General features: G+C 55.0%; 3 protein-coding genes across 3 annotated transcripts; 2 read left to right on the top strand and 1 right to left on the bottom strand.

The window, feature by feature from the left end:
- Positions 1-56: 56 nt before the first annotated feature.
- On the top strand, positions 57-792 carry MKK02DRAFT_33441 (uncharacterized protein; the record flags this gene model as incomplete). Its single annotated transcript, XM_053088718.1, has 3 exons — positions 57-122; positions 156-519; positions 569-792. The coding sequence occupies 3 exons, from the start codon at positions 57-59 to the stop codon at positions 790-792; spliced, it is 654 nt and encodes a 217-aa protein (XP_052945968.1).
- Positions 793-6,776: 5,984 nt separating this feature from the next.
- Positions 6,777-8,027, bottom strand: MKK02DRAFT_33439 (uncharacterized protein; the record flags this gene model as incomplete). Its single annotated transcript, XM_053088717.1, has 4 exons — positions 6,777-7,034; positions 7,100-7,300; positions 7,349-7,788; positions 7,985-8,027. The coding sequence occupies 4 exons, from the start codon at positions 8,025-8,027 to the stop codon at positions 6,777-6,779; spliced, it is 942 nt and encodes a 313-aa protein (XP_052945967.1).
- A 928-nt stretch (positions 8,028-8,955) lies between these two features.
- Positions 8,956-10,077, top strand: MKK02DRAFT_33438 (uncharacterized protein; the record flags this gene model as incomplete). Its single annotated transcript, XM_053088716.1, has 1 exon — positions 8,956-10,077. The coding sequence occupies one exon, from the start codon at positions 8,956-8,958 to the stop codon at positions 10,075-10,077; it is 1,122 nt and encodes a 373-aa protein (XP_052945966.1).
- Positions 10,078-13,601: the final 3,524 nt, after the last annotated feature.

Genomic DNA, 13,601 nt, shown 5'->3' with positions numbered 1-13,601 from the left:
TATCGGGACACAATACTGGATATCCCTGTCGGGATTTGCGCGACTCCGCTAGCGCTATGTCCACGAAAGTGTCCGCATCCAAAAGTGACCCGGAATGTATCCGGGCGGATCATGTGTCGCACGTATAAGTGTCGCGCACATACGCGCGACATGAGATCTGTCTGGCGACACATTGTGCGACAAGAGTCGACCGGTCACGCGGACACGACAACGACACAGTTTTTTTTTCTGGACAGACCGCTTTGAAGCCGGTATGGACACGCCGCATCGTTGGCGACAACGACAAAGTGGCGACGACATGGATATGGACACAGACTTGGTGTCGTCGACACGGACACAATTTGCGACACGAAGTTCGACATACCTGTCGTCAAGTGGGTGGCAAATTGGAAATCGGCGCCTGGGCAGAACGCGACACCAGCAGATGCGACACCAGTAGCTGCGACACCGGAAACTGCGACACGAAAATGCGACACAGGAAATGCGACACCAGTATTCGACGACTCAGAAAGTCGACAAGTAGTTTGTCGTACCGACATGAACACATGGGCAAGGACATGAGATGGAGACCGACGTGTCGTTAACGTCGAGATTTTGGACGCGGGCAAAGACATGGTCTCGGGACAAGATGACAAAAATAGCGTTGGACAGGCGATGTACAGAAGAGATGGACACTACGGGGACTGGACACCTACGGCCATTGGACACATACGGACACTGGACAGATTGGACTGGCCGATCGGCTGTCGAAAAGACAAAATTACCCGCCATGATAGCGGAGAGTCGCCCTGAGTGCATGAATGTGGCTGGATGTCCGGTAACTGTCGTCTGTCCAATGCTGTACAGCGATTAGCGTGATACTTTTGGCGCAAGTAGCATGGATAGCCTCCACATTCCTCAGGCTGGACACATTGATTTCCGCCACATTAGGGTGGACACAAAGTTCAGCCTGGACAGATTGATTTCGGACACATTAGGGTGGACACAAAGTCCAGTCTGGACACATTGATTGCGGACACATCAGGGTGGACACAAAGCTCAGTCTGGACACATTGAAATCGGACACATTAGGGTGGACACAAAGCTCAGTCTGGACACATTGAAATCGGACACATTCGGACGGAAACAGGGATAGACGTGGATATGAACAGTGCAGGACAGGAAAAAGACGTTGTGGCGTCGACATCTGTCCGTGATTGTGAAGTCAGACTCGTCCGATTGTCGAAAAAACAAAATTACCTGGCTTGAGAGCGCAGAGTCGCCCTGAGCTCATAATTGTGACTGGATCTCCGGTAGCTGTCGTCTGTCCAATGCTGGACAGCGATTAGCAGGACACTTTTGGCTCAAAAGGCGTGGACCGCCTCCACATTCCTCAACCTGGACACAAAGTTTAGTCAGGACACGAATGTTGGCTTGAATGGGTCCACGGTGGAGCGTAAACAAACAAGGCGTCGCGTTACTCCCATCCATTGGGACAGTGGAGGAGTCGCGACCGGTCGCGACTCGGGACTCGGTCGCGACCCGTATAGACCGGTAGCGACCGGTATATACTCGTATCTACTCGCGGCGACCGGTAGCTATCGGTAGCGACCGATAGCAACTGGTAGCGACCGGAGCGACTCGTCGCGACTCGTAGCGACTCAAGTAGATAGCCAGTAGCTAGGACCCCAGTCAGCACTATATAAGGAGCAGTAGTCAAGCCCTATGCATCCCCAGTCTGCTCTTGAAAACTTAACAGATTAGAAGTCTGAATACCACACTACCAGTCAAAGCAGACCCACCTTAATCAACCTCCCCCTCCAACACTCGAAGACATGTCAGAGTCATTCAAGTCTGGAGATAAGACGTTGCTATCAGCTGTACCGAAGCTAGTAAGCACATCGCAGTTCACTACATGGCGTTTAGCCTTCCAGACCTATGCCCTTGCGACTGGGTGTAGGGGTATCCTGGATGGTACCATCGTCGAGCCCGGTCTAGTCGACATCACCCCCATTCTAGCTGCTGGTCAGCCAGAGTATGTAGCACCAAGGACGCTTGGCGCACAGGATTCGACTACCGGTACCGCCGATCAGACAGAGGCTGCTATAGCAGCAGGTCAACAGATCATTGACCAAGCCAGACAGAGTCATGAACTCTTGGTACGGAACTACCAAGCGGCATTGATGGAAGAGGCGAGGCGCCTCCTTCCCGCCGGCACTATACCACCTTCCACGTTCGTCGGGGACGTTACCAAGAAGGATTGGGAGGATTGGGCCAAGAAGGAGGCCCATATGCAAGGCGCACTTCGCGGTACGGTATCCGCAGGCGTCCTTGTCGATATTAAGGACTTGACCACGGCAAAGGCGATGTGGGACTTGCTGCACGCAACCCACCCCATCAATACCGCCGAGAATAGGGCCTCGATCAGGCGCGATCTCTCCATGATCGTGCTCACGGACACGAGCCCAAAGGGGATGGAGAAGCATCTCGAACGCTTCAATAGCATCATCCTTCGGTCACAGGAGGCCGGCAATCCAATTGCACCGGCCGTCCGCGCACAGATGTTCGCGGATACGCTGCCGCAGCAGCTCGAGTCACTCAGAACCCTCTGGGGGATCAACTCGCCACTCCTTACAGAGTTGACAGCATGGCCGACGATGCTTAGGCTGTACAACGAGGAGATCGATCGTCGCCGTAGGAACGGCACGAACAACACTGCTATGGCCATCACGAATGGTGGAAAGCAGAAGAAGTTTGGCTCCAAGGGAGGCCAAAAGAAGGACAAAGACCAAAAGGGGTCCGGTGCTCAACAGGGTCAACAGGGTCAGAAAGAAACCCGGACCTGCTATAACTGCGACAAGGTCGGATACCTTGCCGCTAAGTGTCGCGCTCCCAAACGGGAAAGGAACAGCGGTTCAAAGGACGGCGATCAGAACTCGTCAGGTTCGTCAACGAACTACGAGGCCATGGCGACGACCAGGATCACTCCGACATCGAGTCGGAAGTGGATGTGGGACGAGGATTACTATCGACCTAGTCGGCGCGTAGCTCCTGAGATCCCCACCCCTAGTCTCTCTCCACCTGTCGAGGAGGAGAAAGCCCAAGTTGAGCTTGCGGCGTTCACTGCAGAGGAAGGGGAAGTAAGTGTACCCGATTCTCGGGGATGGCTCGTCGATAGTGGAGCCAGTAACCACCTCACCCCCTCCCGCAACCTACTGTCCAACATCAGACAGTGTGATCCACCCGTCGATTTCGGTACGGCGTCATCTAAGAGCAGGATGACCGCCCGGGAAATGGGTCAAGCAACAATCGAGCTTGACAACGGTCAAATGGCCACACTATTCCCCGTATATCTCGTACCGAACGCTAGACTGAATCTCCTTTCAGTCAGCTCAGCGACGGCGAAAGGGTGGCAAATCAGTTTGTCAGACACCATGGGTCAGCTATTCAAGGGCCATCGGCGTCTTACATTCTCCCGGTTCGAAAACCACTGGTACATTCCCCCGTACCTTGTGAGGCATGAGGCACTAGCAGCCACAGGGCCAACATCCGGGATGATAAGGTCTAAGCTCGAGGAGGAGCATAGACGGCTCGGCCACATCGGCCGGACTAAACTGGAAGAGCTTGCCAAGGCCGGTCAGCTCCAGTATCCTTGGGAGGAGCTCAAGGAGGACAACTTCAAGTCCTCAGACTGCCCAACTTGCCAAAGTTGGAAAGCAGTTCGTCCTCCAAAGGACAATGCACCCAAGCACCCCCTGTCGCAGGGTATGCTGTTGCACGTCGACATCGCCGGTCCTTTCGATCCGTCCAGGCGTCTGAATAGATGGTTGGTAGTCATCATTGACGATCACTCGGATGCGATCGAGGTCGTACCCACCCGTCACAAGTCCGAGGCCTTCAACGTGCTCCGGGATACAGCTACACGCTGGGGGCGCCAATTCGGTAATGACGTTCGTGTCATTCGGTCGGACGGTGATTCAGTATTTCAGAGCGAGGCAGCCAACCTCTGGTACAAGCGCGAGGGCATTAGACATCATGTCACCCCTCGCTACACCGCCGAACTCAACGGGAAGGCGGAGCGCACGATCCGGACCATAAAAGATGGAATCCGAGCCATGCTCGGTGGATCCAGTCTTGGTCATCAGTACTTCGACTATGCGGCGCAGTACTTCGCGGTCATTCACAACAAGACCACGGTCATCCCAGAGTCAGACGAGAACGTCTGGGAAGTGCTTACGATGCGCCATCCAAACCTCCACACTGTCCGTCAGTTTGGTCAGGTCAATTACGTCCAAATCCCCTCGGAAATCCGACATAAAAATTCGTTTGATACGAAAAGTGCTATGAGGTGCAGGATCTTGGGTCAAGATCCAGACGTCAGTGGATGGATCGTTCTCGTCGAGGCGACGAACGAGATCATCAGATCTAGAGACGTCAAACCTCTCACAGGTTCAGTTAGTCAGGAGCCTGAAGTGAGCGCAATTGGCGTACGCACATCCGTATCCAACGAGGAGGAGATGGAAGATGATGTCGTCATAGAGGGAGATGATGAGGAAGCAGAGGGAGATGAGGACGTAGGAGGAGCACCGGATATGGACGATCCACTGTCGGATGTGTCAGCCGATGTGTTCACCCCACCTACACCCCATTTTCAAATTCCTATATCTTTCGAGCGGGTCAAAGGTCCCATACAACCTGGATATGACGAGTCGACGCAGCAATACGTCGATAAGACCGGCATCATCGTTACCGAGAGCCTGATCGATCAGCTCAAGGATCGGAACCAGAAGAGATTAGATCTCACGGATGAAGAGAAGGGTCTACTACAGCGCTGGAAGCATTATCAGCTCTCAGCGGCTCCAGAGGCGGCACCGCCGCAGGAGGAGTCACTTGGTAGAGGTCAGAGAAAGAAGGTACCTAGTTCTCATATAGATGGGGATAGGTGGTATGGTCGAAATGCGCGAATCGCCTATCTGGCTTCCGAGTCAGCGCTCGGCGTAACTACGGCATCGGCCGATCCCGACCCCACCACATACCAGCAGGCCACATCCTCGTCCAACGTTAAGCTATGGCAACCAGCCATAGACAAGGAGCTTGACAGCTTGCGAGCAAAGAAGGTCTTCAGACCATGCGTCCTTCCCAAAGGTCGCAAAACTATCTCGTGTCGATGGATTTTCACAACCAAGCGAGACGCTGCCGGTATCATCACAAAGCGGAAGGCTAGGCTAGTCGCCCGAGGCTTCTCGCAGCAGCCAGGAGTAGATTTTGAGGATACGTTTGCGCCAGTAAGCAGGCTAGTGTCACTCAGACTACTTCTCACGATGGCGGCGACGCTAGATTGGGAGATCCATCAGGCGGATGCTGAGGGAGCGTACCTCAATGGCAAGATCAAGGAAGAGATCTATATGGAAGTGCCGCCTGGATACAAGGTATCTCAGGGGCAGAATTGTGTCAAGATAGACGGAGCACTCTACGGCTTGAAGCAAGCAGCTCAGTGCTGGTGGGAAGAGGTCGGACGAGTTATGAAGAAGCTCGGATTCCAGAGATTGGAGAGCGAGTGGGGACTGTACTATAGGGGCGGCGCGAACCCCTGCGTCTGCTTGCTGTACGTGGATGACTACGTGATCATCTCGCCCAAACGCTCAACCATCACCACCCTGTTGGCGGATCTGAGGCGTCACTGGACCCTCACCGATACCAGCGTCGTCACGTCCATCCTCGGGATGAAAGTAGACCGAGAGCGGTCCGGACACATCATCAGGCTTACCCAGCCTGGGTATATCGATACCCTACTGGCCAGATTCCCCTTGTCCACCACACGGGAATTTGCCACACCTCTCCCCTTTACCACCGACAATCTCAGCTCAGAAGCTTTCGCCCTTACGCCCTATCAGCAGGTGATCGGCAGCTTGATGTGGATAGCTGGCAGTACTCGACCGGACATTGCCTATGCGGTCAACTACTTGTCCAGGTATAGCTCAAAGCCGACAGAAGGACACTAGCAGCAGGCGCTGCGGGTAGTGTCATACCTGGGCAGCACAAGGGATATGGGATTGAAGCTTGGCGGACGTGCTGCGAGCATCGTCAAGCTGGAAGGATGGGTAGATGCGGATTGGGGTGGATGCCTAGACACTCGGAAGTCCACGACGGGCTATGTCTTCACCATCAATGGCTCAATCGTCGCCTGGAGCTCGCGCCGGCAGCAGACAGTCGCGTCATCGACTCTGCATGCTGAGTACATCGCCCTATCCGAGGCAGCTAAGGAAGCAGCTTGGCTGCGGTCCATGCTCGGAGAGCTCGGGTTCGCCCAGAAGGAGGCGACAGTAATACACTGTGACAATCAGGGGGCCATGTTCCTTGCAAAGAACCCGACGACTCACGCTCGGACCAAGCACATCGATATCCGACACCACGTGATTCGTCAGATGCTCGAGGACAAGGCGATATCCTTGCTGTATACCAAGACAGAGGATCAGCTGGCGGATATATTCACAAAGGCACTTGCAGGGCCAAGGCACCTATACTTGCTCAAGCTGCTCGGGATGAGCGGAACGGAGAGGAAGAGAAGTGATGTCATCGGCGCACGGACTCAGCTCAAGGCTACAAAGTAGGAGGATCGGTTAGATTAGCTCCCAAGATCTTGTAGTAAGTAGAGTTAGAGTAGATAGTAAGTGTAGAATAGATCAGTCACAATATTCATACGGTATACGAGTAGCAAGGTATATACAAGTAGACAGAACTTTCCAGAAAACCCGAGTGGAACAAAGAAAAACAACAAAAAGAGAGAGAAAAGATGGCTAAGCCACAGCGTGACCGACCTGGGCGTCGATCGCGTACTTGATGTTGTCGCTGAGACGAGCGAGGTTGGCCTGGTCGTGAAGGTACCGAGCCTTGGAGGTCTCCATCATCTCGGCGGTGATGAAAAGGAAGTCCTGAAGGGACATGGGTTTGGCGATAAAGAGGACGTCCGAGCCGGTAGAGGATCCGGCGTCGGAGCCAGCAGAAGAGAGGATAGCCGAGCTGGCGGAAGATGGAGGGGGAGGGGGCGGCGGCATCTATACGTCAGCGATGCTCGCACCAAAGGGAGAAACTTCAGACTGAGTCGAATGGGAAGACTCACCCTCCCATCACCACCATCGGCACCGACCTTGCGCTTCTTGCACCGGTTGAAGGAACACACCGAACCATTCCTGGTACACTCCCCACAATTGACATTGCCACCCAGCATCTTGCACTCCTTGCCGCCCCGCTGGCAATGGATGCACCCGGGGCTCCGGAGCGTACCATCGGCCTGAAGACGGTCGGCGCGGTTCTCGCGGGACTGATGATCAGCGCTATCCCATCGTCACTTTCACACAAAAGAACATACAATCTTGGCCTTGCTCTGCTGCCGCGCAACCACCAGCTTGAGTGACCGCTCCGAGCCAGACTCGCTCGAGTCATGAACCGAGTACGGGCCGGAGTAGGTGCCCTTGGCCTTGAAGACGGCCGGGAGCGTGGGCGCAGGAACGAGAGGAGGGATTGCGGTAGATTCCGTGTCCGAAGAGACGACGGAGGGAGCGACGCCGCCGAGGAAGCGAGGGTTGACCGAGGCGGCTTCCTGGATGAACTTGCCGAGGGCCTCCCACTTGAAGTCGGGTGAGAGACCGAAGCCGGGGATGTTCATATCATCCACCTCATCGTAGTTGTTGCTGTGGGTGACGACCGGTCCGGCGGGAGCGTTGAGGACCGGATCGATAGGAGCGAAGGGGTTATCGTTGATCCATGCGGGAGGATAAGGATCAGGGTAGTGGTAACCAAAGATGATGCCTGAAAGTCAGCGCGGAACGCGCGGGACGCGTCGAATAAACAATTACGTAATCAGATCATCGGTGTCCTCCGATCCGGTCCGGACGAGCCGGACGAGGAAAAGTCGAGAGGCTGAGCTTGCTCAGTAGGCATGTTGTTGATGCTGAAGTCAGACATGGCGTGCAGGTTGGAGATGGTAGATGAGTTGTTGACAGACCAAGGGGGAAAGCAGCGTGACATATATATCTCAGAGGGAGCATAAGGCCTTGAAAAGGGAGTGTTGGCTTGAATGGGTCCACGGTAGAGCGTAAACAAACAAGGCGTCGCGTTACTCCCATCCATTGGGACAGTGGAGGAGTCGCGACCGGTCGCGACTCGGAACTCGGTCGCGACCCGTATAGACCGGTAGCGACCGGTATATACTCGTATCTACTCGCGGCGACCGGTAGCTATCGGTAGCGACCGATAGCGACTGGTAGCGACCGGTAGCGACCGGTCGCGACCAGTAGCGACTGAGTAGCGACTCGTAGCGACTCGTAGCGACTCGTCGCGACTCGTAGCGACTCAAGTAGATAGCCAGTAGCTAGGACCCCAGTCAGCACTATATAAGGAGCAGTAGTCAAGCCCTATGCATCCCCAGTCTGCTCTTGAAAACTTAATAACGAAGTCCACTCTGGACACACTGAATTCGGACACATTCGGGCCCGTTGCAGACATGGACAGAACGGGACAGGGCAGGAAAAAGCTGTCGCGTCGACTTCTGGCGATGTGAAGTCTGTCCAGATCACAAAACTTGGCGGTGTTCAATTGACGCTCAGTCGCCGACTTTGTCGCAATTTGGCGACGACAAGTACGCAAGTACGCAAGTCGCGCGTCGCGCGACGCGGAAGCTGTCGGACGACACAGTACTTGTCGCTTGTCGGACGACACAATATTTGTCACTTGTCGGGCGACACAGTATTTGTCGCTTGTCGAACGACACAGTATTTGTTGCTTGTCGGACGACACAGTATTTGTCGCTTGTCACTTGTTTTTCTGTAGCGAATTTATTGCTAGACTATCGTCGATTCCCAGCAAGCGGTCAGGTGAATACTGCAACACATATATTGACCCAAAGTCACACTCTTTACGCCCCGCTACAGGCTCACATCCATAGATAGACTCGGTCAATCCCTCCTATCTCCCACGATGCCGAAGCTGCGCCGGTCCGCTCGCCTTCACAATAACAGCCATCCTTCGGAAGCCCGCCCCCCCTTCTCCCCTTTCGACGACCTCCCCATCGACATCATCTCTCATATCTCCCTTCACATACCCCAGAGCTCCCTCGCGGCCTTCGCGCGGACGTCCAAACTATGCTCGGAAGCGGCGTTCCCCATCCTATACCGAGAAATCCACATCACCTCCAACCACGCCATGTCCCTCCTCATCGGTCCCAGCTTTCTTCGTCGGCCTGTCTTCACGCAGACCAAGAGGATCACGCTGGACCTGCCGGCGGACAAGGCGTTCGGCGAGATGATGGGGAATTGGCGCATTAATCCCGACGAGGAGGAATGGACGGCGGGACCGCTTTTCGAGCGGGCGGTCGGCGTTAGCTTTGGCGTAGCGTGGACACGGTCCATGTACTCGGAAAGCAAGGCGACGCTTTCCAACTCTGCGCGGAACCTGGCGCGATTGGCGGACCCAACAACGATATGCTTCAGGTACGCCACCGAGTTGAGCCCAACGCCCACAGTCGGCTCCCGCCCGAACCGGCTCACCTCCATCCTGAAGGAACTCTGGCCTCGGTTATCATCCGTCAATTACCACGGTCGACTGGATGAGTTGACCTTTCCCCACGTCAGCGACCCGGACCATCTATACATCGCGCACGTCTTTTACGTCCAAGGCGACGAGCCATGGTTCAAGACTATCGACGAGTTCCTCCGCGCCCGACTGGTCGGCGGCTCGGCCGCGGTAGATCCCATCATGCCAGACGCAATCCGGACACTTTACACTCTGTCCGCGCGAGGCTTCCGGGCTGCCAGTGGGGGCGATGGGACCAAACGTCTCTCTTTCCATACGGCGGAGCCGGAAGCCAAGACTGCAGCAGAGACTACGGCGGTGGCCAAGCCAGAGAAGGATGTCGGCGAGGTCTCAGGAGCTAGCAGCAAGGAGGGCAAAGAGATCAGCAGAATATCAGCATGCGCTGCCTGTGGAGGTGAGCTGTTACTGGCATATGATAAGAGCAAGGCTGACTATATCAGTGTACTGAGCTTCTTGCATCAGCCACTTTCCACGCTCAATGTCTCGCGAGGGCAAGTTTTGGAGTGAGTCTGTTTCCTCATAAAGCCCTTTGTTATTACTGACGCTCAGAAGCCTGTCGCCGCAATACCTATACCTCCCTACTCTCCCCTCACTGCTGTCTATCGGACTCCCATTTTGAGATCCTTTCTAAAAGCCCGCGACCCGGCGCGAGCGTCTTCTCGGTCTTGTCGTTGCAGTAGAAGCAGTTGGTTGGATGCCTTGGATGAGGCGTACGGCTGCCATATGTCGCATACCGCCATATGAGTTCTGAACAAGTCGCGGTAGGAGCTATGTACACAGGCCGGTAGGTCATCCGTTTATTGCATCTCAAAGCGCGCATCAGTGAATCAGCATGCTTGACATGTGATGGGTCTCGACAGCCTCAGCCGGGTCGATCGTAGGTCTGGCGCTCTGGCAGATCTGGCGCTTCGGATTTCGGCTGTTCGGGTGCCTGACTCACCGCTCAAAGGATCGTCCATGTGCAGCGTTTGATCTTACCTCGATCCATCATCCCCGGCTTATGTGCAGCGTTTGATCTTACCTCGATCCATCATCCCCGGCTTGACCGCGATGCCGAGTATAGCTGGTATAACCTGACAACGCTGACCTTGAGCTTGGTGACCAACAAGCTCAGTTGAGCCCGGCGTCCATGCAGAACCTTACAAGAACCGGGCGACAGGATCAGCCCATTCCGTTCCTGGGCGCACACACTGGCGGGGCCCTCTGTTGGCTGTAGGAGCATAGCGGCGCGTCGCTGGGCGACTGCGCCGACAGATCTCAGAACAGGAGGACGTCGCTGGATGTCCTTGCGACGTCGCAGCGACGTCACGGCGTCGCGGCGCCGCGCCGGCGCCGACTAGATCTGAGATAGCGCTAGGTGAATATCCGGGATAGTCACTGTACGGGCCGGACAGAATTGTCTGTCCGGGTGTCCGGACACTTTACATTAGTGTCGGACTGACGGCGCTGAGTGGCGGCGAGGCAACGCCGCCACCCAAGTATCCTATAGCACATAGAGACGTGAGACGTCGTCTAGCGACGTCCCAGCGACTCGTCGGCGTCGTGTCGTCGCGTCGGTGTCGCGACGCAGCGACGCCAGCAGGACTATATAAGTAGACCTGATCGTGTCCAATGCATCTTTATTCTGCTTTTGTACTTCTACCTTCCAAACTTCAACAGATTAGAAGTCTGATACCATACCACTAGGCTATCACGACATAGCATCGCTGTCTTAACTCGCTTCAACATGTCTCAGTCTAAGTCAGACAAGACGTTGCTATCAGCTATATCCAAGCTGGTGAGCACCTCACAGTTCTCTACCTGGCGCTTGGCCTTCGAGACCTATGCCCTTTCGACAGGGTGTAGTGGTATTCTTGATGGCACTTTGACCGAGCCCGGCCTTATCGACATCACCCCCATACTGGCCGCTGGTCGGCCAGTGTTCAATCCAGGGACGCTTGGACAGAACGATTCGACTACAGGTACGGCTGATCAATCGGAAGCTGCGATCGCAGCTGGGCAGCAGTTGCTGCAACAGGCCAGAGCAGACCACGATCTTCTTGAACAGAATTATCGTGCAGCCGAATTTGAGCAGACTAGGCGTTTGCTCAGGGCTGGAACTGTACCACCTACAGTGTTCGTAGGTGGGGTAACCATGAAGGAGTGGCAGGAGTGGGCAAAGAAGGAAGGTCAGATGCAAGGTGCGCTGCGCGGGACAGTCTCGGCAGGCATCCTAGTAGACATCAAGGATCTACAGTCAGCGAAGGAGATGTGGGATATGCTGCACGCAATCCACCCCATCAACACCGCCGAGAACAGGGCGGCGATCAGGCGTGATCTATCGATGATCATGCTCACCGATACTAGCCCGAAGGGCATGGAGGAGCATCTTGAGCACTTCAACAGTATCGTCCTTCGCTCAGTAGAGGCCGGTAACCCGATCACACCGGCACAGCGCGCGCAGATGTTCGCAGACACATTGCCGCAACAGCTCGAGGGTCTCAGGACCGTCTGGGGCTTAAGCTCTCCCCTCCTCACTGAATTGACAGCATGGCCAACGATGCTTAAGCTGTACAACGAGGAGATCGACCGGCGGCGCAGAACCGCCAAGAATTCCAGCAATTCTGCTTTCTTCGTGCAGAAAGGTGGGAAAGGGAAGAATGGAACGCCCAAAGGGGGCAAAGGAGGAGCTAAAGGTGATCAGAAGGGACCTAATAAAGGTCAAGGCGGCCAGCAGGACAAGAAAGACAAGGTCTGCTGGAATTGTGACAAGAAAGGTCATTTCGCCAGGGACTGTCGTTCTCCAAAGAAGAAGAATGACGGTGGTGGTAAGGACAAAGGCGATAATCGCAGTCCGGATAGTTCGTCGGAGAACTATGATAACCAGCATCACGCGATGGTGGTTACAAGGTCGGTCCCGTCCGGGAACCGAAAGTGGATGTGGGATGAGGAGTATTACAACAAGGGTAATACCAGTGAACAGGCGGTTGAGACGCCGACTCTACCCACAGATGATTCCACGCAGAGTGGGACACCACAGCCTGTCGAAGCCCAGTTAGCGGCCTACACAGAGGAAACGGAGTCACCAAGCGCACAAGGTTGGCTGGTGGATAGCGGAGCCACAAACCACCTGACTCCCTATCGCAACTTGCTCTCCAATATCAGGAGATGTAATCCTCCTATCGACTTCGGTACCGCGTCATCGAACGGATCTATGACGGCGAGGGAATTCGGTCAAGCTACCATCGAACTTGACAACGGTCAAATTGCGATTCTATTCCCAGTATACCTTGTACCGAGTGCTCGGCTGAATCTGCTGTCAGTCAGTTCAGCGACGTCAAAAGGGTGGCGAATCACCATGTCGGAGACCATGGGATCCTTGTTCAAGGGTCACAGGCGGCTTACGTTCGCGCGCCTAAACAACCATTGGTACATTCCGCCCTATCGCATGAGGCATGACGCGCTGGCGATTTCCAGCCCCACATGCGAGTTGACAAGGTCTAAGCTCGAGGAGGAGCATAGACGGCTTGGTCACATCGGTCGTACCAAGCTACTTGAGCTCGCCAAGGCGAATCAGCTCCAGTATACCTGGGAGCAGCTCAAGGACGATAATTTTCGATCGTCGGACTGCCCAGCGTGTCATAGTTGGAAAGCAGTCAGGCCGCCAAAGGACGGCGAGCCAAAGCATCCGGGGGAGCAAGGTCTGCTCCTACACATTGACATCGCGGGTCCATTCGACCCCTCCCGACGTCAGAATCGCTGGTTGGTCGTGATCATTGACGATCACTCGGACGCAATTACAGTGGTTCCGACCAAGCAGAAAAGCGAGGCTTTTAATGTCCTGCGTGACACTGCTGCGCATTGGGGGAGACAATTCGGAAACTATGTCCGGGTAGTGCGATCGGATGGAGATACAGTGTTTCAGAGCGATGAGGCTCTAACCTGGTATCGAGAAGAAGGGATTGCCCACCAGGTCACTCCCAAGTACACGCCGGAATCAAACGGCAAAGCTGAGCGTACTATACGTACAATCAAGGACGGGATCCGATCTA

The sequence above is a fragment of the Dioszegia hungarica genome (assembly GCF_025882075.1).
Source record: "Dioszegia hungarica strain PDD-24b-2 chromosome Unknown MKK02contig_8, whole genome shotgun sequence".
NCBI lineage: Eukaryota > Fungi > Basidiomycota > Tremellomycetes > Tremellales > Bulleribasidiaceae > Dioszegia > Dioszegia hungarica.
Note: the sequence above shows the minus strand (reverse complement) of the source record. Positions and strands in the feature narration are given on the sequence as shown.